General features: G+C 44.2%; 3 protein-coding genes across 4 annotated transcripts in view; 1 reads left to right on the forward strand and 2 right to left on the reverse strand.

Annotated features, from left to right (window-relative positions):
* The window catches only part of itpk1b (inositol-tetrakisphosphate 1-kinase b), a 29,400-nt gene extending 28,755 nt beyond the window's left edge, over positions 1-645 (reverse strand). The window contains exon 1 of the mRNA XM_069662185.1: positions 464-645. The gene's annotated coding sequence lies outside the window, so the exon portion shown is untranslated. The remainder of the gene's footprint in view (positions 1-463) is intronic.
* A 1,709-nt stretch (positions 646-2,354) lies between these two features.
* On the forward strand, positions 2,355-6,162 carry LOC138591579 (putative E3 ubiquitin-protein ligase UBR7). The gene is made up of 11 exons (XM_069662221.1): positions 2,355-2,519; positions 2,908-3,041; positions 3,135-3,195; positions 3,295-3,390; positions 3,504-3,557; positions 3,651-3,756; positions 3,880-4,022; positions 4,696-4,890; positions 5,047-5,203; positions 5,293-5,354; positions 5,516-6,162. Exons 1-11 carry the CDS (start codon positions 2,403-2,405, stop codon positions 5,597-5,599), a joined length of 1,209 nt encoding a protein of 402 aa, XP_069518322.1. The 5' UTR covers positions 2,355-2,402; the 3' UTR covers positions 5,600-6,162.
* A 40-nt stretch (positions 6,163-6,202) lies between these two features.
* On the reverse strand, positions 6,203-27,424 carry btbd7 (BTB (POZ) domain containing 7). 2 transcript variants are annotated; one of them, XM_069662233.1, is made up of 11 exons: positions 27,094-27,424; positions 19,798-20,025; positions 16,949-18,091; positions 12,543-12,751; positions 11,953-12,028; positions 11,339-11,499; positions 11,105-11,248; positions 10,458-10,647; positions 10,172-10,350; positions 9,548-9,952; positions 6,203-9,430 (listed from the first exon to the last, which is right to left on the reverse strand). In XM_069662233.1, the coding sequence occupies exons 2-11, from the start codon at positions 19,877-19,879 to the stop codon at positions 8,663-8,665; spliced, it is 3,357 nt and encodes a 1,118-aa protein (XP_069518334.1). In that variant the 5' UTR covers positions 19,880-20,025; positions 27,094-27,424; the 3' UTR covers positions 6,203-8,662. The 2 variants fall into 2 exon arrangements, with proteins under 2 accessions (XP_069518334.1, XP_069518335.1); XM_069662234.1 differs by lacking the exon at positions 27,094-27,424 and adding an exon at positions 25,340-25,420.
* Positions 27,425-27,487: the final 63 nt, after the last annotated feature.

The following is a 27,487-nucleotide window of genomic DNA, read 5'->3' on the forward strand; positions in this document are numbered from 1 at the left end:
CGTTAGTCTCACAGCGGGCAATGAAGGGAGCACTCAGGTTGACGACTCGGTTAGTGACACTAAACACAACCAGAAGCGGCGCTTCCTATTTAGCTGCTTGTTTCAACTGAACGCCCTCGTGGGTCACATTTTGTAGTTTTCAAACCTAATACTACAATGAATATGGTCCAGCATCAGCGAACCACACACACTGACCCTCTTTTTGCTAACCTCACCTAACGTTAGCTGGCTAGCTGGATAGTGAAAAGCTGCAGAGCTAACCGATGGCATGCAATTAGAAAACTCATGCTAGCCTGCTAACAGGGCTGCCCACCGTTAAATGGCTTAATAGATTCATACCTCTTCTAAATGACTTAACTTGCTGTGGCTAGCAGCGGCTAGTTTACGTTAGCTAAAAGATGAAGCAACTGACTTCAGTCCGTCAACGAGAGGCTGTGTGGAGCTAGCAAGCATTATAACTAACCTGGCAATTTTAGCACAGCTCCCCCCTGAATGTGTGTCCTCTTCGGAAACTAGCTCGGATAGTTTCCCATTCTCGGTCCGTCCGGTGGAGAAGAAGTAGAAGTTTTCAAACGAGGTGACAGATGACAGGCACAGCCGGACTCACGTTGAGATGTTCCTGGTGTTTTCTCAGTGTGAATTGACTGAGCACACACCCAGGATCTGGGAGACTGATGATGCCTTCATGAGCCCCTCGGAAAATAACCCTCCCGCCTGACGAATCACAGTGTGTCCTGATTCCACGTGGTGTTATGATTTCATTATCGATTAACCTGCAAATTATCTTGTATTGTATTCAAATAGTGGAATTGTTCATTAAAAGTCAAAAATAATGAAATACCCCCTTCACAGCTACCCAGATATCTTGTTCGAAAACCCAAATGTCTATTATTGATGTTGAAAATGTTGAAACATCACTCAAACCAATAATATATATCAATATATAATTTGTATCTTTTTATCGCCTAATTTATTCAATGAATGCACTTTCCTCTTTTCACGAGTCAGTTAAAACAGAATGTCAAGTTGAACAAATATCAACAGGACACGAAAATCTGCAGAGTAGATGTAGGCCTACATCCGGAAAGTGTCATTCATATACATTTGTAAATAGAGTTTGGATATTGGCCTCCTTCAAGCATTTGCTCTGTGATAATACCGACTCTAACATTTATATTAGTTGTTATAAGATGCAGCCTAAAGGTTGTCACAAAACTGCAGCAATATTACATGTTGTTGTTCCTGCACATTAATTAATAAAGTAATCTTTTTCCAGTCTATACGTGATGGTTCTGCAGTATTTTTTTCTACAGTCTCTAAAGGCAAACGGGATGCGATCAAAAAAGCAAGTCAGTTCCGTATGCATTTAGTCTACTGTCTTCTTCACTGGAATAAGCACGTTTATTTCAGCGGGCTCCCTGACAGAGAAACACGTCACAGTGGCGCCACCCATTGGAAATCCACTGCAACTCACAGCAGGGTTTAATGCCCTAGATTTTCAGCCAAAAATGTTTTAGGCTATATTTTATAAAGGTTTAAGACTAGGCTATTCCTTTTTTTGCCCTGATTTCACATTTAAAGTAAGTCTCTGTGCATTCAGATATATTTGCACCGTATAAATGAAAATAAATAAATACATTTGATACAAAAGACTTTAAAGATAAAAAAAATATTTGAAAAATAATATTCAAAAAAATACACAACAGCACGGATGCTGTTGAGGTGGATAGAAGGAGGATAGACCATCGATTTCCAATCTCTCTCCAAACATCTATCTACCACCAGGACAGGTATTTAACTTCATTAAACTTTTCACCTTAAAATAACCAAATGCAACTTAGATTATAACTTAGGTTGTACGTTTTAAAAAATATATATTTTCCTTGGTACTCGTTCTTCGTTTCCTATATCGGTTATTTATTAATAAATAGCGGTAGTTTTTTGTTATTTCAGATCATCTGCAGCCCTATTCTAGAAGTGGCCATATGATACAATCAGGGTTTTTTCCCTCACAAACTGACAACCCAAAAGTTGTAGCTATCTATGAATGGCTGTAGTTATTCGCGCAATTTATTTAAAACAAAAAAAATACAACTTATAAACCCATTATAGGTGCCATATAAGAAAGTATTACCCAAAATAAATCGACTAGAAAAATAATTTAATTAAATAAATTAAACTTTTTTATTGTATCCAAGCCATACAAACAATAGCCTAAATAATAAAAGTGTGTAAAATAGCAGCAGGTACCCAAATCGATTGTTATAAAGTATCTTACGTCACTTCCTCCACGTGGTCCGGGTCCAAACTCCCGCCCGGAACAGTCGTTTGTCAACACTGCTGTGCGTCTCAGACCGGTGTCTGTCTGTGTCTTTGTGTACGCTTTACTTTCCTTCACCAGAATGGCAGCAAACAAAGACGACGCAGACATTGACGATATTTTTGCCAACGAGGAGGAGCTCGAAAAGGCTTTGTGCGTGCTGGCTGGAAGCGACCCAGAAAACTGCTCTTATTCCCGGGTAAGAAAAGCTTCCTGCACCGCCTCCCTGCAGCCATCGCCTTTATCCTCCTACTTTGTCCTTGTCTCTTTTGTCCAAATACAAGTGCTGCAGTTTTAGACTTATTTTGTTAGTATGTGTTCATTGTGATTGTGTGCGTCACAAGCACGCAAAAGCTTTATTAAAAATATTTTATTATGCTTTTTCTCAAGGGGTTTGTTGTTCTTTAGGGCCACTCAAAAGAAAAATAGTGCTGAAGCGTGGTATGACTGCAGCATTTTTATTTGCCCTGAAAGTTGAAAACAGCGGAGAATAGTAAAGATGTACTCAAGGTCTTTGTAACAGGAGACATGCCATCACTTATATGTACACTGCTGTGTTTGTTTACCTTGTGTGTCTATTGTTACAGGGCTATGTGAAGAGACAGGCTGTGTTTGCTTGTAAAACCTGCACCCCCAGTGCTGCAGAGCCTGCAGGGATCTGTCTGGCCTGTGCCAACAAATGCCACGATGGACATGATATCTTTGAACTGTATACCAAAAGGTAGTTTGCTCAACATTTTTGCAATTGCACAATCAATTCTACATTATGCTTCATTATCGGTTTTTCATAATTTACCTGTCTTTTCTGATGTAGACATTTTCGTTGTGATTGTGGAAATAGCAAGTTCGGGGAATTCCAGTGCCAACTAATTCCGGTGAGTCCTTTGGTTTAAATGCATTTTGTAACTCAATCTGTATCTCCTAGATTGTGTGGTGTCTGATTATTAAGGGCTGGTTATCTCTTGTATTCACAGACCAAAGATGAGGTAAACGTTAGAAATCACTACAACCACAACTTCAATGGCTGCTACTGCACGTGTGACCGACCGTATTCAGACACAGATGATCAGGTATTCCTTTAATTTCCAAATCTAATGTAATTTTCATTATTTGGATGAACTCTACTGTTAATGTCTTTCTGTCATTTGTGACTACACTTAAAGCCCTCTTAATCACCCAACAGGAAAACGATGAGATGATTCAGTGTGTCATCTGTGAGGACTGGTTTCATGGCAGGGTAAGCATCAGTCATGTTTTCACTTCTTTCATTCTAATATCACCTCTGTAAGTCCTCTTCTCATTGTGCAGTCATTTTGTTTGTCTTTGAAAGCACCTGGGCTGCACTTTAGTGGATCCTGAGGAGCTACAGGAGATGGTGTGCGAAGCCTGTATGAACAAGGCTCCTTTCTTGTGGACGTACGCTGCGCACTTTGCAGGTATGTGTTTGTTTATTATCCTGAGCTGCTTCTCGAGGCAAACCCACGTGTTTCTCTTTGCAAACATTTAACAGTCAAATCCAGAGAGTAAATATTTTTTGGGTTTGTTTTTGTGACCTTTAGAACCTCCTGTGATCAGCGTTAGTCATGCTGAGGAGGAGGTAGAAGTGGATGTCCAGGAGAGAGCAGAAAAGGAGGAAGGCTCTGAGTCCAGACAGAGTGGGGAGGAGGAACCGTCTACGAGTGCTGAGCACACAAAGCAGGAGGTGGGAAACAGTGAAGACGTCTGTCTCTGTTTCTTTGTTTGCCTGAGAGCGAAAACAGATACGGAGGGGGGTAAAATAGACAAGAAAAACGACAAACACTAAATACTCATCTGTACTTTTCTTCCATTCATTGTTTTGGTTGAACATGGTTTGAATTTCAGGATAACTTCCCTTTTTTCTCTAAATTCATTTAAACCTACCTTTACTGCACACATCCATTTAAAAAATAGTTCATACTCATTGCTTTGGGGATGTTTTCACATTTTCTAGTTAAAAGCATGTAATACAATCCTCCCTGCTTTGTAATTCTGGCCCATTTTACCAGCTTTTATTCTGTTCAGCCGGTGTGTTTTATTGCCACAAGATGGCACTAGAGTGTAGTGAGCAGATTAAAGAGCAGGCTCCAGCTCCTCTTAACGTGCTTTCCCCTCTTCTGGGTAATTAGAGGAGAAATGACCCATGAGGCACTGCTTCTGCTGCTCTGTAGACGGCTTTGGCCAGGCTTCACAGGACAGCTTACTGTAAACTGGTGATTTTCATCGCCCAATCATCTCATCGTGTCAGTCGCCCCGAGACTTCCCCGGATGAGTCTGCAGTCCTCTTTGTGGAGATATTTTATTAAGCCCATGTGTTAACACAACACCCCATCCCCTGGTGTTATTTGTATCTTTAGGAAGCTGCAGACAGGAGTTCTTCTTGCAAGCGGACCCACGAGGAAATGAGAGGAAGCCCTACTGAGGTTACAACAACAACCGGGGCCTGCAGGCTGAAGGAGCTGCAGGTCCAGGGGCTGGAGAGGGCGAGACAGGGAGCCGTGTTCTGGCCTTACAGTTGGCGCTCCAAGCTCTGCACGTGCACAAGCTGCAAGGTAGACCCCCAAGTCTAGATCATAATATCACTTCTGGCAAAGGGCACAAGCCAGCCACAGCGCAGGTGTTGGCTCTTCAGACATTTTTACATGAACCAGAACAACATGAAGTATTTGGGCTGCCCTTTATTAATGAATGTTTCCCATGTGTTCCAGAGGGCCTATGTGGCTGCAGAGGTGCAGTTTCTAATGGATCAGTCCGACACCATTCTGGCCTACGAGAACAAAGGCCTGGACCAGCCATTTGGGCAGCACCCGCTGATGGCACTGACAAACTCGATGAACCGCGCGCAGCAGCTGGAGGTCATTTACGGTGAGCTGGGGGAGGATGGGGGGCTGTAAAGTGAAATTTATGGGAGAGGCGATTGATTGAGACTAATTAATCATGTGTCCTTCCCTCAGGTTTCAACGAGCTGACTACTTCCATCACTGCTTTTTTGGAGCAGTGTGTTGCTGAAGGAAAGGTGAGAAATGGATGGTTATTTGATCCTAAGTATTTACACATTTACACACGGGCAATGTTGGCATCACTTTACATGACACATTTGCAATTCTGTCTTCAGGATACTTGTTTATTGGACAATGTGGTTTTGTGTCTGAACCATTCCTTCCCTTTCTCCCTCAGACAGTCACAGTGGAAGCTGTGCACGAGTTCTTCGAGGAGCTGCGCGCCAGAAAAAGACGCAGAACCAACGCAGGATACCAGTAACGAGGCGTGAGCTGCGATCATATGCGCGGTTCATACCGTGCTTTGACTGAATGTAAAACTTGGAAGATGAGCCCCTCTCTCAGTTGAATAAAAGGGCGTCTTGATGCAAACAATGTGATCCTGATGCTTGAACAATTAGTGCTGCGTCTGAGCTGCAGTTTGCGTAGTAAAGTGTTACTTCCCTAGTGAAGGATTGTAAGCTTTAAGGTAAGTTTCATGTCCATTTTGTTATTGATTATGATGCCTTAAATCTAAAGGTCATAATTTAGAATTACTTGAAAGATAATGAGCAAAAGAAGTTGTGTTGCAGCACTTGTATGCTTTAAAAAGATTGATTTGCATTGCTATAATGTTACGACAGTGGTTCACTTTAACATTAATTATGCTGCTCTGTAAACATTTACATGATTACATCCGGTATGTCATTTAAACTGAGCTCAGTGTGGACGTATTTGAATTGTTATGAGATTTTTCTGGTGGCGGCTGGATAAGACATGTTTGTAAAAGTGATGTGAAGACATGACACTGTTTTATGTGGGTTCAGTATTCAAAATAAAGGTATCTCATGTTCCTCGTGCACAGAACAAACCACCACAGATCAAATGAATTCCATAATATCAAACCAGTTTATTTTGAGGATGCCCAAGTTGACCACTGTTATGCACCTTTTGAGGCGACAGTAGAAAAATAGATTCAGTGAAACTAAATGCAACTTAATATCAATCTACAAACATGTTTTCTATGATACCATACAAGTACAGTGTACCTGTTAGAATTCAACACAAGCAATCACACATTTCAGATGGTTCAGTTTCAAAAAGGTGCTAAATAACACTATGTACACAAAACGGGCTACATGAGATTTCAAAGAAGTTTTTGATGCAGGCTGGTAAGCTGGTAGAAAAGAGCTTGCATAGACATCAAAGTCACTTCTCCAATAAAAGCCCAGCCGCAGGCGGGGGAAGGCACTGACTTCTCTACAGCAAAGAGCAAAACAAGGGCTTTTATTCAATGGAACATTGTCCTGGAAAATATAACAACTAACCAACATGAACATGGGGAGGAATCTGGAGTTTTGCATTTTTTCCCCATGAAGCAACCTAGATGGAAAAATGATTTTTCTGCTTGGCAACTTCATCCCTGCTAGGATGAGAGCTTATGTCTTCAGATCCTCTACATATTCCTGTTACTTTGAAGGAAAAGAGGGAAGAAAAACATCTCTACAAACATGGTACTCCACACCACCTACGACATTGAACAAACTGCCCTAATTCATAACATTTAGGAACAAAATAGATTCTGAGACACAATCGTTATGTTTTATACCACACATTCTTAGTGAGATCTCATGACATTGACAAGTACACAGTGTTGTCCACTACAGTAAAAACACAAACCTTCAACATCCACTACAATGTGATAGAAACCATTAAAAATTTGTGTGGAACTCAATTCATTATATACAATTTCCATTGGAGATATGAGCCAGCAATCGCCAACTTTTTCTTCAATAAAAGATTCCTTTTTTGTTCTTAATTCATTTGTTCCTTTTTTTTCCCCCTTCGGCTAATCGACAGGTGGCTCCTACAGTGCAATGATACTCGTATGTGAGGTTGTGTGCCAGCTGCTGGCTCTAACAGGCTTTCATGTGTGTACTCGTGTGTGTACTCTGGAGCTACAGCTGCTGCTGCTCTGTATAACAGTATATTTAACAGTGTCCACAATGGCTGTGCACAATCCCCCATGAGGTGTGGAGATGTAGGCCTGATGTATATACATGGTTTTAGCATTGGGGTTCAGTGACATCCACCTCCACCACCTGGAAAGACTGCAGTGAATGAGTCCGTCGTGAGCAGAACAGTCAAATAAGCAATTAAGAGGGGTTGCGATATAATGACATCATACTTAATTGGATAAAAGGTAGCTAAAACTGAATACTACAAGCACTGATTAAGGCTTTAGATTTGATTACTTGATGCTATTGGATTAAACAGAAAGGAGGGAGCTTTAGCACGCTGACTGATGCACTCTGTGCCAAAGACTCGCTGATATGTACAAACAGACCTGACTAAAGATGGGAGTGTACAGTACTGAGATTGTCTAAACACCTGTGAAGTTATCCTCGCACACAGACACACACGCACACACACTTGTTCCAGCTGAAAAAACAACAAACGGCCACCTCTTTATCACTGTACGTCAGTTGCCATGGCACCCCTATATTTTCCACTGTATCCCAGTAATGAACCTGCCCGCCATCCCCCCGCTACCCCCCTACTATCTCCAAACGGCAGGCTCCTGCCTCTAAGCTAGACACACAGAGGCTGTGATAGTTAAAGCCCGACACAATTATCAGCCTGGGTAACAGGAGAATGACGAGCACTGATGACCTACTTCCCGTCAGATCCAATTCCTGCTTTGTGTGACCGAGCCTCGGCCCATTACTCATCAGCACTGCAGATCCACAGCCAAAGGGGGAAACGAGTCAGGTGGGTTGCTTGCTATAGGCATGCTACAGGAAGAAATGGAAATATGAATTTACATACGATTTTATCACAACACTCACTTTCCCACACTGGGTGCCATTGTCGGCTTGTGTAAATTGAGATCCTATCCTGCCATCTCCTCATTCTATGCTGAAAACAATCAAGAGACAACAGAACCTGTGAAAATAGTCTTTGTTATAACTGAGCTACATCTAGTGTTGTGACCTCCACATGCACAGAGCTAACCTCTTTCTTTACAATCAAACAATCGATCCCAGTAGAGCCCGAGTCCTCCTCTAAACCAGCAGGACAAGGCAGGGATCAATTACAGGCATCAACAATTAACCTACAGCTCTCACTCCTTACCCTGACTGTGTGATGGATAGCACAGTGTGATAGAGGTAGGACAAAAGGACAGAACCTATAAATAGCAACCATCGACCACCCCTTTTCTGCTCCTCTCAAACACACACACAAAAACGCAGGCACACATTTAGTGCTTTGCCGCCCACTGTGATGGACAGCCACTCGTCATGCTTTCCCTTTTCTTAACTCAACCCCTGGTCCTCAGCCGGGGTTAAAGTGCAGATTTCTTATAAGGGTAGTCGGGTTTGCTGGGCGACCTGCGGTCTCGGGCGATCTCCTCGCTGACACTGTTCCTGTGAGGCTGCTGGAGGCCTGATGATTCTCCAGCTAGAACCATGTCCTCCGGGGCATCTCTAGGTCCAGAGTGCCTCTCCTCATAGCCGTCCATGTTCCCACTGGGAGACCGTAAATGGCCTAAACCGTGAGTCAGGTCTGTCTCGTTTGATCGCCCCCTCGGGATGTGTCCCATCCGAGGCTGGGCTCCAGACGGGCTGGCAATGACTCCATCATGCCTCTGAGAGGTCATACTGAGGACATCCAGACGTAGGGGGTCTGTGGCAGTCCTTCCCTGCGGGTGTCCCTGGGACTGAGAGTCAGACATGTAGGGGGGTGGGTAAGCGCTGGAGGGGGTGCAGCTGTGGCTGTAGAGGTCTGGTCCTGCGAAGGAGGGCATAGGGTGAGAGGAGGTTGGGGTTGCAGGGCGGCAGGAGAAGTCGTACAGGTCAGGGAACTCGGCTTGAGCCTCCAGCTTGGGTTCAGGTGCGTGTCTCTTGCAGGAGTGGCCGTGTCCAGGGCCGTGGCTGTGGCTGAGGCGGGCAGAGGGGCAGGGCCCGTGGGGCATATGGTGGCCTGAGGGGCCCATCGGACTGTGAGGGCCTTCCCTGTCCATCTCTGCCATGTGCTGCTCCCTCAGGGACATGACTGAGACACCCAGTGCAATGTCAGGCATGAACTCCCTTATAACAGGCTCCATGGTCATCTGCATCAGAAAAACAGATTACATTTGTGACGTTACCTTGCAAACCAGCTACTTGTGTTCCAAGAAACAAACCATGCAAACAAAAATGTAGCACAAGGAAGTAACACACACACTCACCGCTTGCCTGTCTGAAAGCAAAGCTCGGCCCATAGCCTGCGGGTTGGTGCAGTCTGGGGGCTGAGGCCGGGGCGCGGAGGAATAGTCTGAGCTGCCATGCTTGGAGGCCGCATGGCGCTGGATCAGGGTACGGTTGCAGGGGTAGGAGAAGGAGCGGGTGGGGGTAGGCATGGGCACCCGAGGACGCCATGCGCCCTTGAGCTGAGCGTGGCTGGGTGTGGCAGGGGGGTGGTAGGGGGGAGGTGGAGGAGGGAGGGGAGGGTGGAAGCCTGCTACTCCTTCCAGCTCTGTGAACATGCTATCCATGGCTGGGCTGCTGTTTACCCGACAACGACCCACCTGGCGCAGAGCCAGAATCGGACTCTCATCTCCAAACCGTTCATCAGGAAAGAACTTGTACGGGTTCTGAAAAACAAAAGGAAATGTATATTCACTGTGGTGCTGACAAAGCAAATCCTATTTTGAGCTTTTTCTGAAGATTTATCCTCTGGTTGTTAAACTTCTGTGTCCGCTGCATATCTGAGGTCTGTGTTTCCTAGGCCTGACCATCCCTGTTGGTATCCCAGCCTTAGTCATCTCACCCCCACTAACCTCGGGGGACCAACTCTCTTCCTTTTTACTAACCTGCAGGAGCTCAGTGGCTCCGTCTGCCAGACCAAACTCCCTCAGCACCCGCAGCTGCAGCTCATAGCTGACGGTGGCTCCTTCACCACAGTTGAGGGCGTAAGCTCTCTGGACCTGCTCCGAGTGTCTCAGTTCCTGAAGCCTCCGGATCATCTCTTTAACCACCGGCAGCTGAGGCACTGAAATACACAGACAATACAAACATGTATTAGTAAAAAAGATTGATCATTGTGGACCAAATTGAGTGACCATATGGTTTCTGTTACCATTTTGTCATTCCTCTTACCTGGAATTTCATTGGCCACAACCGATGGAGCCGTGTTTGAGGTGCTTGCCATTTGCTGGTGGCTGATCATGTGACAGCACTGAGGCACAGCGTTGTTCACCATGTAGAGTGTGTCTGGGACGTTGGACATGCGCACTAATCGCAAACGCACCAGGTCCGTCTGCTCCACCATCATTTCGTCGAGCACAGACTGAGAGACAGAACAGACAGTTAGACAAAAGGGGGAGTTTTACACCAGAAGTTCTACAAAATAAAAGTCCACTGTGCAACTCAAGGACACAGAGAGGATTTGCAAATTAGTACCACTTGATTGACACTTCATCTAATAACGATTCTCTCCGGTCTAGGAATATGTTCATAAATATTCATGGCCCCGGGAAGGCCTGTAACTTATTAGGAAAAGTGTGCAAATGGACATAAATTGAATTTCAGTCAAGATGATGGAAGCAACTATTAAAAATGGCGAGTGTGCATTGCTACAACTGCGCATGGATTATTTTAGCATGTCTGAGAAATGAACAGTTCATATATTTTCCCCAGGCACTATGTCCTTTTTACAGAATCTCCACTCTCTTTGATGATAGATTAAAATCCAAAGCTTCCTTCGTTTGTTGAAGCTTTATTAATCAGAAGTGAACGAGCCTCACCTTCGCTTCCTCCACATAGGGAGAGAAGAGGCGGGGACGCACATAGATGCCGGCGTTCTTCTGCCGCAACCAGGCATTGGCTTTCCCCCCCTCAGCTGTGGGCAGCATATCTGAGGGAGGGGTACTTATCAGGCCTCTTTTAAGCTGTGAACAGAAAGGAGAATGGTGATCAATACTCAATCACAACGACTCAGGGTCTTACTCATATACATACACAGGACGGGGAGGACTGACCGCATCAGAGAGGACGTCACTGTTAGGAGGCAAGATGTGCTCAGTCCGGATGAAGGGCAGGAGGGGAGACAGGATCTCCTTCAACTCTTCCACATCCAGGTCTCTCCTCTTCACTCCCCTCTTGTTTACGCTGTGGGCTGTGCCGCTCAACAGGTTGGGCTCTGGTTTAAATGAGGACAAGAACAGCCATTAGCAGCTTTTTAATGTAATGCATATGTCCATGACGGCTTACGTAAGCATGATTATGCTTTTAATGCCTTTAAGTCAACCCTGCTTGATGTTTTCTTACACAGCTTCACAAGTTCAATTTAACAAATTACGGATAAATATTGCACTGCCTGCAGTGTGGTAAAGCTTCCTGAGGCAGGCTGCTAGCCCTTTAAATATGATGACTAACAACCTTGACCTTAAACCCTAAACATTACAATAGCTTACTGGGTCAGAGCACACAATGACATGACCGATCACTCTGAGGCCACATCCTGCTGACATGGGTAAAGTTTGGCTCCTTCTATGCTTTTAGGGGTATTTTGGAGGCTGTAGATAAGTGGGTAATTTCCTCAGGGCTATTAGGGGGGCTGCTCAAAGGGTAATTATAGAGTGTATTATCTTACCCCTGTCTGCCATCCTCTTAATAAGCTGCTGCTCGCCCCACTTAACAACATACTTGAGAATGTCCTGCTCGCTCGCCTGTGAATGAGACCAGGGCAGAGAAAGAGAAAGACATAGAGAGAGAGGGAGCAGGACAGGGAGAAACAGCAACATTATTTTTAGGACAAGGTAGGATACTGTCGAGAACAAAACTGGGAAGCTGTTAAACGAGGGTAAGGTGAAAATGCAATATGTTCAGGAGGTGTCCAAGCAGAGAGCAGACCAGGTTTATTTGTTTGTGTAGTTGAATTACAACACTTCACCTCAACCATCTGCTGTGACGCCCGAGTAGCTTGGCAGTGCAGCTGACAGCTCAGCTTTGATTAGGTTTCTGGGTTTGAAGGCATGGTGTTACTCAACCCTGGAGAGCCCAAGTGTTTGCTGTGTGTGCGTGTGTATATGTGTGTTAGTGCATCTGTGTGTGTGTGTATTTTCAACAAGAAACAACAGTGAACAAGTCCGGCATCCATTAGTCTACCAGAAAATGTATCTTCCACATTCTGACGTAATTCAGAGTGACAAGAGATTGACAGGTGATGTTCTGTTTCCTTACCTGCAGGTAGTCAGACTGAATCGCGCTGAGAAGGTGCTCCTTGCCGAGCTCGTAGAGAACATCTGAGGTGACAACCTGACTGAACTCCTCGCAGAGGAAGTGCATGGCCTGTCTGTGGACCCACTTGGAGCCGTACGGCTGGGAGCTCCACTTCAGGATGGGGACGAGCGAGTCCAGAGAAAGGCTTTCCACAACAATGTCCTCGCAGCCTGAGAGAAAGAGAGAGGGACACATTTACAACGTCATATTTAATCATATCACAAAGACAAACATTTAAAGCGAGCAATATAATACTTAAGCTGAAAAGTCTTAAACTGAGTGAATAAAAGAGGTAACTGCAGCCTCTGCCAGACCATCAGTGGTTTTGACTCGTATTCACTGACCCAGGGAGTCTACCTCTGGTAGCCCCCACATCCTCCTTGCTGCGTTTCCTAAATCAGAGCACATACCAGAACAGCAGGCAGTGGTTTAACTCTGTAACACACCAACCCACAGAAATGCCTTTGATACCTTGATGTGTTTCCGTCTCAAGCTGCCTCCTCTTAACCGTGATGTGTAAACACAGCAGCCTGAGGAAATGTGCTGCCGGTGCAGAGGCACACACACCTTTTCTGAATGTGTACACACTTGTGTGCATAATTCAAAAATGCATTGAAAAAGCCACAGAAGGCTTAGGGAATTATGTACCGGCTGCTCGAGCCAATTTTGGAAAAGTTTTGAACAGTCAGCCTACATTGGTACTCCCACTTACTCTTATTCTAGAAGGGATGCACTGAGGGAGAATTAACACCCTAGCATTCACTCACATTAACCTATGATTGGCCAGGTCAAGCTATCTATGCAAAAACCCAACATGCAAGAGCAGCAGTGGCTCTTATCTTCAGCGTCTCTCTGATCAATATCATTTAATACAAAACGGACATCCATGGAGATAAAGCCAGACTGACTGACGTCCACTGAGAGCTAAACCTAAACACAAGCTTGCCAACTTCCTCATTCCAGGACGTCCTGTCCATCAGCTCATAAGCTGGGCCAGTAGCGACGCTCCTCTGAGAGACTCTTATCTTAAAACTAGGAGATCTAAGCTGCCTCTCTGCCCCCAAACCACTTTGAACATCCACCCTGGGACACTGGACACAAGACTTCAGAGGGATGGCTCCAGCGATGCTTTTGAATTTGAAGCTTCATATCCGTCCCATATTTTAAGAGGAACACATACATGCATAGCAGCACAGACTTATGATGTGCTTCCCCTTAAAGGCATCTTAACTTGTAATGGTAAGAAGGAGAAATGAAAGAAAGACACTCGCAGGGTTTTAAACGAAAGGTGGAAATCCTGCATCGTTAAGAAGACAGCTGAAGTTGGAATATTGACCAGGGCACGTTGCCTTTTTTATCTGCCATAAACAGCCTGAAAGAGGGGGCATGGAATACCATCATGTGTGCCTCGGCTTCCACAACCGGTCCCTTTGCTGTCTGTCTTCTTAGAAAGTGCTTTTGCTTGCGTCAGTCTATCACCTTTGCTTCTTTGCCCTCTCTTTAAAAGCAGGCGCACATGCACAAAGGCAGACAAGTCCCCACTAGGGACCAGTGGCACAGGAAAGCAAACAGCTCTGCTCAGTGTTAGCCCATTAGAATTCACAGCGACAGCCAGTCTTTTAAAACGCAGCACTTTTATTATGAGCTCCAGATTAGAATCAGCTTTATATCTAATACTAACCCGCCCCCCCCTTCTCTCCACGGGTGGCACACCACATTCACTGGAGCTTAGCCGACTGACAAGAATATCAACACAACAGCGGGAACAGTGACAGCCAACTCTGCTTTACGCTAACTTTGCATGACATATGCATTTTGTCTTATTATTTAGATCTACTTTGTTTATGGAGCACACAGTCTCCAAAACCACTTAAAACATCAACTGCACTCAATGGCCTGTAAACAAGCCAGTATGTCTGATGATCATTCAAGGACCCAAACTTCAGTCAACACACTCCAAACACAAGAAATGGCCCTGAGAACACTGGTCAGTCAGCGAGCATGCAGGGAGAGAGAGTACTACAGTGCACACGCTGAAACCACACCAGCTGGCTATCATCTCTGCGGTGCACTTGAAAAATTAATAAGGCTTTTAATATTGGCTGCTATTTGAGTGAGATGGAGTCATAAAGGGATTCACATCTTGAGAATTAAGGCGGAGGAATGACAGAGAGCTCAAGCTCTCCACAAAAAAACCTCCATGGGCCAAAACTTCGAGGCAGTTGAGGAGCACGCCATGGGGAAGACAGTGTGACAGATGAGGGGGTGATCTCAATATGAAACCTCTGACATAAGCCTCTGTGCTGCCTCCTGAAGAGACTTGGAAGCTACTGAAGTCTCCAGCGGTGGGACGGACTCATATTTCTCATTTCATAACCAACCGACGCCGGGATGATTTGACACTTTGGAGCGTGGAAGATTTTGGAAATTAAAAGTGGAATACAAACGTAAAAGATGGATCTCTAAAGGGATAAAACACAAAGCAGACAAAGAGAGGGGACTTGGATGAAATGACACCAAGCAAACCTCAACCATCGAACCACATTCCACAATGAGGTTTCATGGGAACTGATTAGAGCTGTGTGGAAAGGGAGGAGAGGGGATAAAAATACCCTTGAGTAGGGGCTTGTTCAGAGAGGGGGGTGGGGGGGTGGGAAGGAAGAGGTGATGGTGTGTGGGGATGACACTATTTGCCTGCTAGTCGGCTTAAGCTGCCAGAGTGACCCTGAGAGTGACACGGGAGCTGGAGGGTGGGAGGTGGTGGCTAACCAGCTGTGTGTGTGGAGTTAGTCTACGCTGCTATTCAGATCATTGCACGTCTTAAGACTGTTATTGATTCTTTGCCCTTTAGTCAGAAAAGTCATTTCAGCAGCTTCCCGCAGATAATCCTGTGCTTTTAAAGGATTTTATATACAAGTATGTTTACTATAGAGTGCATTGTGTCCAAGAATCGTCTTCCATTGTTCATATAGCTTCCTGTTTGGACAAGATACACCCTGCTTAGACGGCATGATGCACTTAATTTGTGTCAATACTGCAGTGTACTTTTGCACAAATGCTGAAATACCTGCTTACTTAAGAATTTGTACATTTGTAAGGAAAACAAATGAAGTTATATAAATCTGTAGGTTAGCATAGCACATATAGAGGCTAATGATGTTCTATGTGTGCAGCAGCTTCACAGTAAAATCCTTTCAACCACAGAGTCTGGTTGAAGGAAGGCACAAAGCGAGAAGACGTCCCAGGAGGGCTTTAAATGTGAAACAGCTCCACTGAAGTTTCTGAGTCACAACAAACTCTAATGAGTGCACTTTGAATATGTTGAATATCAATGTAACTTTAAGTTGGAAATAATGGTGTGTCATTTCACTCCAAGGCTGAGGCAGTGAAATTGTACGCTTTTACTGCATCTCATGTAACCGACTCAATATTTGATAAACAAACACCCATCACTGTGGCTTATTACAGCTAAGATGCTTATACGATATGCACACAGTGTTGAGTCACCCTATCTGGATCCATATAGTCATGACAGGCAGGCCAAATGAGGTACTTTTTATGTGCATTTGAAATAGACAGCTTCGAGTATGGCATATTCCAAAGGTCATTTGATTGAAGAGGAGCTTTGTTTGGGTAGATTGGAAAGTGGACAGCACTCAGGCTCGCCACTCCGGAGGAGGTGAGAGTGACAAAGTGACTGGCACGGTCAAACCATGACTGTAATGTTTGGCATGTTACTGGGCTCATTTCTGAAACAGCGGTAGTGGTCATTAAGTTATCGGAGTAAAGACAGAGCAGTGACGAGTTGTTAACAGATGTTCACATGTGCTGCACGTCTCCTGGAGACGCAGACAAACCCCCAAACCTATATCAGCCTGGCAGCTTTTACAACCATCAGTCAGACAATCTGTTTCACACTAGCTTGGTCTTTACATCCATATTGCACATATGCCGAAATATGCATAATGAAGATATAGGGAAAGAGTAGAATATTAATACTGGCATATATTAATGTTTGAGACACGTTATATAAATGAATGGAGGGAGAGATTAATGCAGGCCTGGGTCTGGGGAGGCATTAATTCACTCAAAAGTCCAGCCAGTTAGAACAAAATCAGACTCATATTAGTGAATCCATAGAAACTGACACTATGATTATGACAGTCCAGACTGACAAATTATCTTTGAAATTCACGGTAAAAGCAATTAAAATACATTGTCACAGTTAATAAGAAGGTTTTATCAGCGCTACCATTAAATGTAACATAAAACAACATATCTGAAGTGCGCCAATGTACCCACATTTATCTTGTCACATACCATCTATTTTGTGATATAAGCTTTGTAAACATGTGTTAATGACTTACCTTGAGCCAGCATACTGAACTCCAAGAACAAAGCGATGTGGTACAGCTCCATGGCCTCCTCTGTCCTTGTGCTGGCTCCACGACCCCCAGACACCAGGGCTTGCACCTCGCCGAGACTGCCTGCTGAGGGGCTGCCCCGCAGCACCAGCCCCAGCTCCACCACATCTGTGTACATGCAGTGGAGAATCACCTGCACGTATTTCCGTGGGATGATGGACTCATCCAATACTATGCGGGTTGGTGTCTGCAATGTGCGCTCGGTCATTTCCTCTCCTGTGCGGATGCGCCTCTGCAAAAGGTTCCTAAAGAACGGAGAACGTGCTGAGAGGATAGCTTTATGAGCCCTAAGGTCCTCGTCTGGGGTCCCGGGGACTCCGCTGCTTCCTGAGCCCCCTGTCGGTGCTGCAGCCACAGCTCCTCGCTCATTGCAGCTGTCTATCATCTCTGAGTCTGAGGAGAAGCTGAGCAGAGCATCGTAGTAACACATGTAGTCAAACAAGCCCTTCATGTCAGCCTCCAGAGAGTTAGGTGTACCAAACTCCTCACTGAGTTGCACCAGTACATCCACATTTTGCAACCTGGTGTCCTCAGCTCCACCCACCCCAAACTCCCCAGTGTACAGGTAGTGAAGAAGGGCAGAGAACATGGGCACATCAATGCCTGCTGTCTCAATGTCCATAAGAACCTCCGCTCCATAGCCAGGGGACGAGGACAGTAGAGTCTTGAAAAACGGGCAGCGGGCAGCCAGGATGGCTCGGTGAGCTGGAAAGCAGGTACCTTGGAAGATGAGGTCCACATCAGTGCAGTACTTATGCTGGTAGAGTGCAGCCAGATCACGTGCCAAGCTGGGGGCCTCGGCACGAGCCAGACTGGCCTGGAAGCTCAGCTCCTTGAGGGCTGCTGTGCCCTCGTATTCCTCCACCAGGGCGTTTGTGTCACGGACGTCCCACCCTGATAAAAGCTCCCGCATCTGCCGCGCATGATCTGCTGAGCGGCTGGACTTCCTCCTTTTGATGAATCTTCGTTTGAGGGTCGCCAGTCCGAGGCTCTTCTTCTTCCTGTCGGCGGGCCGCTCATGGCCGTGCTCCAGGCTGTACAGCTTAGACTCCCAGCCATATCCCTGCTGAGAGTAGGATGACGTCCCTGGAATGAACATACAATACAGGTTAGCTTTTACAACACTTGTAGTTTGTTTTAAAACTAAAATCTTTACCTTTACTTAATATTCAGGTAAGATTTGATGTGAAACGAAACAGCATCAGCTGACATACACACAGAGCTCTGTTCTGTCCTGCAGACATAATTTCGTCTCAGTTACTACCTCCGCTGCAAGCTAAAGGACAGAGAGACAGATAAAGGCAAAACATTCCCGTCTTAAACAGGCTGTGTAAAGGGGGCTATTCCTTCCCTTACCCCAGCACCAGTTCACCCTTGATGGCAGACTGCTAGAAACACAATCTGTCCCTCGCACCCCTGTGGTGTGGCCAGCCCCGTCAGGCCAAGCACACACTACCCTGACCCAGCTACCAAAGCACTTGGATCCAGTTCAACAGCGGAAAAAAACAGACATTCAATTTGTTTTGTTTTAGACCAAACTACGGTTCATCCCAGACTGAGAACTATGTCCTGCCTTGTACTTCTCAATGAACTTTAGTCTGTTCGCATACTTGAGCCCAATCAATTACAGTAAATAGCAGTTATCATTGGCTTGAGAGACAGGGCTCGCACGTCAGAGGAAGCTCTGCCAAGGAGATCCTCTCTTCCTGCCCTTCTCTCCGCATCCATCACTGTGACCCAAATAGTAATCATTCTAACACTGAATCATCGGCGGCCCGAGCCAGCACAACCGAGCAGCTAGAGAGCTGAGAGGAAACCTCAGAGGTCTCTGGGGCTACAGGGAGAATTAGTCTCCTTTAACAATACTTTCACTTTAAATGACTACAGAAACCTCAGAGCGAGCATCGTTTTGAAAGTGAAATAAACCATGTTTTATGTAGCTGTATTTAATGTGATGTCTTCAGTGGTTCTCCAAACCGTGGGGTGCTTTAAGGAGCATAACCCAGAAAGACCCCAGTGGTTGATAATTTAGGAGTATCAAATAAGATTCCAAACATTCCTCATAATAACAACCATAAGCACTGCTTAAATATAAGCAATATGTTTCAACCCACACAAATTAACACAACCCATATTTTAGACTCATTCTGAGTGCATGCAGGCACAAACTAGCAGGCAGACAGAAATACCCTCGCTATCGTGCAGCAGCGCTCTCTGAAACTCACATCAACGCTGCTGAAATTAGAACAAAAGCAAAGACGCATCAGACTGTAGCTTTCACAGCATTCAGCCGAAATACAGTTTAACGAACAGCCTATAGCTGCTCACAGGGAAACAAATTGTGATACCAGATTAGCCTGCTTTTAGCCTCCTCTGATAACACTTAATAAAATCCATATGGCAGAGAAAAAGTAGCAGCATTGCCTTTTAATGCATTTGTGTTCAGTGTATGAGTCAATGCTGCAGTTCAAGAGCTCTCATGCACATAAAGCGTTCGCCTCTTGCCCCGTTAGTTGTCGTAGCAGCAGGTTAATCTAACGTAAAGTGTGAGTTGGGCCGTGCTAGACCTCCATTGTGCGTTTTGTAGCAGTGGTGCATAGTGCCAATTTGGGTTCGAGGGTGCCATTTTAACACTTGACTGCAGTTAAGAAGAGAGTGATGTTCAACAGTCAACACCTGACAGAGATAGTTTATCGTTTGATAGCTGAAAATACAAAGCATGTAGCAGAGCCGACATTGTGTTCGCTATGCAAACAAACACTGGTTATTAAAACCAGAGAGAAAATACCCACCTATGAAAGTCTGCTGGGCCTGTGCATTTCCCCCAATGCGCGGGGAGCATGAGTGTGGATAGCTGGATCCATTGGCACCCATCCTCACTTCTCTTCACTTGCTATTTGGGGGTCCCCCCTCTTGCTGAGTCATTCTGCTCAGACGGCGTATTCCATTCAATCTTCAGTCGTGGGTCAGGCGTGGATCCTCTGAAGCGTCTTCAGAGCCTGGGGCCCAGGCTGCCACGCCTGAAGGAAAGGAAGATGAAAGGACAGAAGGAGGAGAAAAAGAGAGAAGGACGTTTAAGTCAAGGTATTAGTGCTTTTTTAAATGTTGCTGACTAATATCTCAACATGATGAGTGTGGACTGTTAGACTCTGTCACAAATAATGAATGGCCAGGGGTGCCAATGTTGAAGAAGCATCTATCACTATCTATCACACTGTCTCAGCCACATTGATTTCAGTGCAATCATGAATCACGGCTGCCCTGCTAGTGTCACAGGCCTGAAATGTGTGCAAAAAATTGTGTTGAGGTTTATTTTTGTGAGTGTCACTCTTCATCTGCAGACTGTGTTCAGGCTTCTATCTATAATCTTCAATGAGGACTTGGGTTAACAAAGACTTCCTCTGCTCTGCTCTCAGGAAACACTGATTTGCAGTCAACAACTCATCTTGTGCAGATGTACAGTGATATTCCAAAAAGGAACACCACACTCTGCTTTTTGCCAACTTGTCCATTTTCATATTTCAACCGTGTGTTTTTTAATATTTTGGATGTTTTTCAGGTTCAGTCTGCACAGCACATAATTACACTTCAATTTTAATGAAAATTCATTGACCAAGGTCATAATAATTACAACCCTGCAGCTTAGTATTACATTCCCTTTAATTACTATTGAAGCATCACTAAACCAATTTGCAAACTTTGGATCTGCAGTCAGTCCATGTCGAAACAGACAGACTAAGCTGTGCTTCACAGCTACGACGGCTTGTAGTTGTTCAGTAAAACTCTTTTCAGTGCTTAACAGCAGAAATATCAAGTGTGAATGCAATCCTAGTGCATTATGGGACATAATAAAGGCCAATATGACAGTATGTTTTCAGAAATTATGCACAAGTCAACCTTTAGAGATGTTGCCATGCCATTTAAACAGTGGTTGCTTTCCCTTCAATACGTGGTTGTAATAGATCAATGTGGGCGATGTTGTAATGAACAGGAAAGCTTTATCTCAATATTGGATTTTATTATTTTTGCATCAACAAGGTTGAAATACCTTTCTAGGATCATCAAACTGATTGAATACCTGACAAATAAGGCATTCCATTACTGCTGGCTAGTGGTGGGAATCGCAGGGTAACTTACGATACAATACGATACGTGGCCCACGATCCCGATCACAAAACATCTATTTTGCAATACTTGATATATTACAAGACAATCATATAATGATACATCACGATATCTGATTAACACGTTACCCTCATTCATGTCATAAGCGCCACCAAGAGGAGTCATGAAGTAGTGGGGCGGTGAGTCAAAATGAAATCGGTTTAGAGCGCCGTCTACTAAGTATCAATATTTGGCGCCTTCCTATTGATAAAAATTGTCAGGATGGCGATATATTGCCGCATAGATATTTTGTCCCACCCCTACTGCTGACCATGAAATCACATTCTCATTGTCAGCGCGATAAACACATAGCAAAGAATGTCTGAAATGCAATAACTTAAACAAATTGTTGTATATATACACTTGAAGTATTCACAATCAGCTTGCAAACATTTGACCTATTAGATGGAGCTGTGGGGTTAGCTAGCATTATGCAAATGATGAAAATGAGGTCGATTACGTCCTTGTGGTAAAAACAACAGCAGCCCTCATGTTATCTGGAATGATTTTGTATGCAAGAAAGACTACATGTTACAAGCACAGGTACTGTGTAAATCATCCTGAACAGCAGATTTGTTTATTTATCTTGTGATCAAGCATATCATCATTTCACCAGTGAACAGTAACGTTGCACATGCCTATGTTGCTCATTTCCTGCTTGCCTACATTCTTTATCTGTTTATTTTGGCATCACCAGCTCTAAAAAAGGCCTTATCACAGAGGGAGGAATTTGCTGTAGGAAAGGCACAGTTGTAAATAATAAAATTAATGATTGTTGAATCCTATCTAGCTGCATCAACTTCAGGGTCCTGACATTGTGCATGCTATGTCATTGTCAGGGAGTGTTCTGGTTTCTGTTTGTAGTACGCTTGTAGTCCGAGTAATATTGACCAATCACGTATCAGCAGGCTGCGGTGTGTGCAGGAAAAACAGTCCACATGGAGAGCAAAAGCAGGCGGAACATAATGCGGCGTAATGACATCCCGGCTCCAATCAGTGGCTATCTGACGACAATTTAGCTTCTTATTCATCTCTATAAACAGACATCTGCATGCTAACAGCTAGCAATCTGTTCTAGATCTAAAGTCATTTGAAAGAAAGAAAGTCGTTCAGCTTTTAGATTTTCAGACTTCCTTGAATGTATCAGAAATGATTAATCCGACCACCGTTCAACAAACGAGCATTTTAGAAGTAGTTTTCGGAAGGAAGTCTTGACTGGAAGTTGTTTAACGCTAACCGCTGGCTAAACCGCACATGGCGGACGTGTTTACCATTGTCCCCAGAGGCTATAACGTCATCAGACTATAGCGGATAGGATCCAAGATTGGGGACACTTCAACAGAGAGTCATCTTTAATGTTATTAGTAACACCTGCACTTCCTGTCATGACAAGTCAGAATGTGTTCTGTGGGAAATGCAAATTTACCATGACCCCAGTCTTTATCATATGTGGTGCTTTTACAGGACAAGTGATTAGATTATTTAGGTGGTTGTTGATATATATGATTAGATAACACACATATTAACAACAAAAACGCTGTGTGACAGAGGTGAGTCAAGGTAAACGGTCGTTTCCCCTGAGCTTATTCTTGCCAGCTCTAACAATCTAACACAAACCAGAGCACCACATAAATTAAGTACACTTTCAATCCATCAGGCACAAACTGAGTACATCTGGCATCCATTTGATTATTTTCCAAACCAGAAGGACAATATTCCCGAACACTTACATCTTGGCTAACCTTGCATGCGTATGCCCTTTTTTCAACATAATGAAGAGACTGGAAACTGCAGTTCTCATCGCTCTGGACCTTTAAATAAGTCATAATTAAAGAAGTCATATTTATTCTCTCTTCTATGAAAGACCAGGCAGAGAACTGGAGTGAGATGGGATATCCGTTTAATCTTAGCCTGATGGGTTTTTTCTGCCTACCATACTAATAAATCACAGTGTCTGCCCCTGTAGAGCAGCACTCCACAGCCTCCCAAGGGTTCAATGGAAAACCACAGTCTCCTACTCCACACACACAAATACTCACCGAGCAGTCACACTGGAGCACTCCAATAAAAATGTTGGCTGATCTTTATTTCATTAGACTGCTTTAAATAAGCCCCATCTTCACAGGGAATTCATTTGGACAAAATTAGAAATTGAATTTGAATATGTAGGAGTGAGGAGGAAGCCCTTGAGATATATACTGTCTTGTTTACAAAAGAAGGTGTAGGGGGCGGGAGAGAGAGGAGAGGGGGACCTCAAAGGAGCACGGCAGAGGCAGAATAAAACAAAGCAGCCAACACATCAGTCGAACAACACGCTGACTTCCAGCTAGGCAGACTCCCAGCTTTAACTCATTCAAATGAGTGAACCAAATTTAACTTCAGCTGCAGTGCAGAATTCTAAAAGCATAATTTAGGACAGCTACTTCCCTGAGACCTGACTCACACTGTTCAATAAGAAGCATCTCCGCCATAATCTCTCTGATGTCGAAAATTAAGACACTTTTCCGCAGTTTAGACTGAAACAGTGAGCTGCTCTGTTGTGCTGGGAGCAGAGGAGGGCAGTGCCACAGACGAGAAGGGAGGGGGGGTGCAGACGCCGGCCCGAGCTGGACTGCATGTCCCTAATGAGAGGTGACAGGAGACACTCCCTGCCCCCCACCTATCTCTCTCTGCAAACAAACACACACACACACACAGGCATATGTACCCTTTCAAACTGCTCACCTTGCCTCATTCATTTAGGCCTTTTCATTTTATTTCAAACAGCCCCTTGCTGGGGTTTAAAAGACCGAACCCCCAGCCTCCCACAGAACATTACCATACAAAAAACCTTGGCACAAGAACGGGACCGATGTATTATTCAAATGACAGTCAAGGCACTTTATCAATCATTAATGTGGATTTCCTCATCATTGCTAGAGAAAAAAGGGGAACCAGCAGGTATGTGGATTTCCTTACTTGTTAGCAACCCCAAATTTTAGCAGCACGTCCGTATTTCCCTGCAGGTTTTTGCAGGTCATCCCACTTAAAACTCTGCTAATAAAACACACACAAACATTCTGAATCAAAGTGACAGCGGTAATGAAGCTTCATCAGCGTGACAAGACCTCAAGGATCAAAAGTGATGTGAAGAATTTCATGGGCAGTGTAGCAGATGATTGAGAAAGTTCTATTTCTTGCCTCTCCGCTCAGTGTATAACAGTATATAAATCAAAAGACAACCTTTCCTTTGCTCAGATGGCACAAAGGAATAGGTGCTATGTTGTTCATCAGTCCCTATGTGAATCCTGTGAATGAAATGATGAAATCACTACCGTTTGATAGTAATCTTTGTTAGTCTCAATGACACAGTCCCTAATCTTCTGAAGGAGAGTAATCACTGGGACAGTATCAGGCAGTGCTGAATGAAAGAGCGGCAACTCCCAAACACTTTCCTTTCAAAAAGTAGTCCGGGCAAAGTTTATTAAAGGCCAACATCAAAAGGTTTATGTATGTGTAAAAGAATAAAACAGTCCCTGTAAAGTGCTCTATCTGTGTCAAAGCTCATAAATTCACTGCTCTTCAATGTGATTTCTTTAACAGGAAGTCCATTATTGACATGCTGTTATCTTATCTTAAGCTCTGCCATATTCCCAGACGAATCATAGATAAATTACCGTCTTGCCTCGTGTACAGAAAAAAAAACATTCAGGCCCAGTCCATTAATGTAAAAAATATAATCAAATCATGTAAACTAATCCCTTGTTATAGCGTGCAAGTTTAAGAGAATATACATAATTCAAAAAAGTTTTGCTTTCACATAAGCTTTTAAACAACCTGAGGGGAGAGCTGGCCGTAATGCGCTTTGCAAACCAAGCTGGACAGAAACACTGCGTCAGACAGTAATTATAGACTGTTTGACTCTTTGGATATTTGATACAATCAGAGGCGCACCAAAAAGGTTTATAATACGCGGCGCAATGGTGAGCAGAATCCAGAACTTTGTAACAGAGTGACCTCCACGATATTGATATGCCTGCACGGCTCCTATAGCATAAAGAACAAGTGGAAAATGGACTGCGGATGGAGAGAGAAGTGAATAAACTACTCCCTTTATAAAATAACGATGTCATATTTTCACTGAAATGATAGCTGAAGAGACAAAATTGAGCTGCAGAGCAGAGTGCTTACCTCTGCAGTGTTTTTGCCAGGCAGGTCAATCAGTGTAACAGTTAATCAGGCCATTGGACTGATTACAGACTCTGTCAGGAGAGCTACAGGAAGCTACAGGAATCAGAACAGGCCAGAAACAGCAACACACTGAAATGACAGAGACAGACAGAGGAAACAAAAGTCCCCACAATGATGACTCATGGTGGGCAGCCTCTGGATTAGCCTGTGTCAACCAACAATAAGAACCGTACTGCTGCATATTTGGCATTTCATGTGCTATGTTTGTCTGCTGATCTTCATTTTTTGCCTCTGGAGGTCGAGATACACAGAAGGTGGATACACTACATATAGTGTTTACTGTGACTCGTGTTCTTTTCTTTCTTCCAGACCTGTCAGTGACAACATGAGGATGCCATAAGTTACAAAGAATGAGCAGATGAATGACACACTCAAGGCCAGCTTGCACTACAACACTGACTGAACAGGGGCCATCTTCTCAATAAAGAAATGTTAAGTGTGCACACATTGACGACTACACAAACGCAGCCTGGCAGTGGATCTCCAGAGCATGAATGGGAGCCCAGGAAACAATAAGTGCTCATTTTAAGTGAGTTGTCAATGCTCCTTGTTTAGTTGTCCTACGGGCCAGAGTAAACAGCATCCAAGCCAAAGTCTGGCTCATTCAGTGACTCTTTGGCAAGTACTTGCAAGCTCACAGCCAGTCATGGATGTATAAGCATGTAACTCCAATAATTACATGTCATTATATCACCCTGGAGTACTGACACAAGTGTTAAACCTGGTAAAATTACAAACCTAAATGCTGAAGGGTGCAGAGAATGCACCTTTACCAAACTAAAAGACAGGAAGACACTCAGACACTTTCAGAGGAAACAAAATGCTGAATCTTAGCAGAATTTCAGTGAGATTACCACAGGATTATCTCAGTGTACATATGGTTCCTCAACACTTGAAGGGTCACACCAACGTGTATACTATATTGCTGCAGAAACCCCATGGGAAAGCATTTAAAAAATGATTTTATGGGTTGGTTGTGCAAATAACAATGTACACACAAGAAAGGATAACTCCAAATTGCAAAGATAATATCTGCAAATCTCAGCAATTACTGACCTCAAAGTTTTTACTGGATATGATTTGACTACATTCATTTTTATACAACTCTGATACACCAATAAACCTTTATCACCAAGTAGGTTATAGATTGCAATAGATGACAGGCCACATTGTTGCCATAGCACAGCCTATCAACAACTATCTGACACAGCAGCAATAAACAGCAACATGTAGGTTGATCTTCAAAGTGGAAACGCACATTCATCTCAAACTTTTCTATTGGTCTAGCCTCCTTTAAACGAAATAAGTGTCCCTTCTTTAACCCGTGCATAAAAAAAATCAATCATTGTCGATGGCTTTGTTAGCCTGACGTTAACGCGGAGCTATTGTTGGTCTTTGGGCTACTGGAGGGCTATCGGTGCTCAGCGGAAGCCCTGGTTAAAAGTGCTTGTAAGAGCAAAACCAAGTGGGTTGTTCGTACCAGCTGATAAAAATGGGAAGTAGAGTCCAAATATTTCACGAATGCCTAGCAAGAGGAGTCATATTGAGCACAGCCCTGTAATTAGTAGCATATCCTGAGAGGCTAGGGTAAGCTACCTCTGCTGTGTCGCTTTGACTTCACCCCTCGGAAACAGCAATTTACTTCAGCAGGATGTGAAGCAACTGTTGAAAAGAAAGCGTCCAGGCATATTTACCAGAAAGTGGAGAGCTTCGTGGGCATTATTTTCCTTCGTTTCGCTTCGTAGTTTGAGCAGTACTCCGACCCAAGTTGTCCCTGGCTGAGAGAGAAAAAATGCAGCTCGAGCTCAACACCTTCTTTTTCCAACTCTGCTCATTACGCACGGCTCGACGTCAACGTCCACATTTGAACCCTAAAATGCAATTATCTCCACTTGCATCGACTTTGCGGCAAATTTGCTGCATTTACCTCGACTTAAAACTAAACCATGACCGTTTTTATTCTCGGTTCGGTTCGGTATTTCCCCATAGTACCACAACGCCTTGTTGGGTGGTTGTTATGGCCTATCCCAACGCAACCCGTTTCAAGCTAGCCAGTATACGGAACGTTACTTCCGTTTACAACTTTCA

This window comes from Semicossyphus pulcher, unplaced genomic scaffold (genome assembly GCF_022749685.1).
Source record: "Semicossyphus pulcher isolate SPU_LCO1_2020_fin unplaced genomic scaffold, fSemPul1.0.p SCAF_14, whole genome shotgun sequence".
In the NCBI taxonomy this organism is placed as follows: Eukaryota; Metazoa; Chordata; class Actinopteri; order Labriformes; family Labridae; genus Semicossyphus; species Semicossyphus pulcher.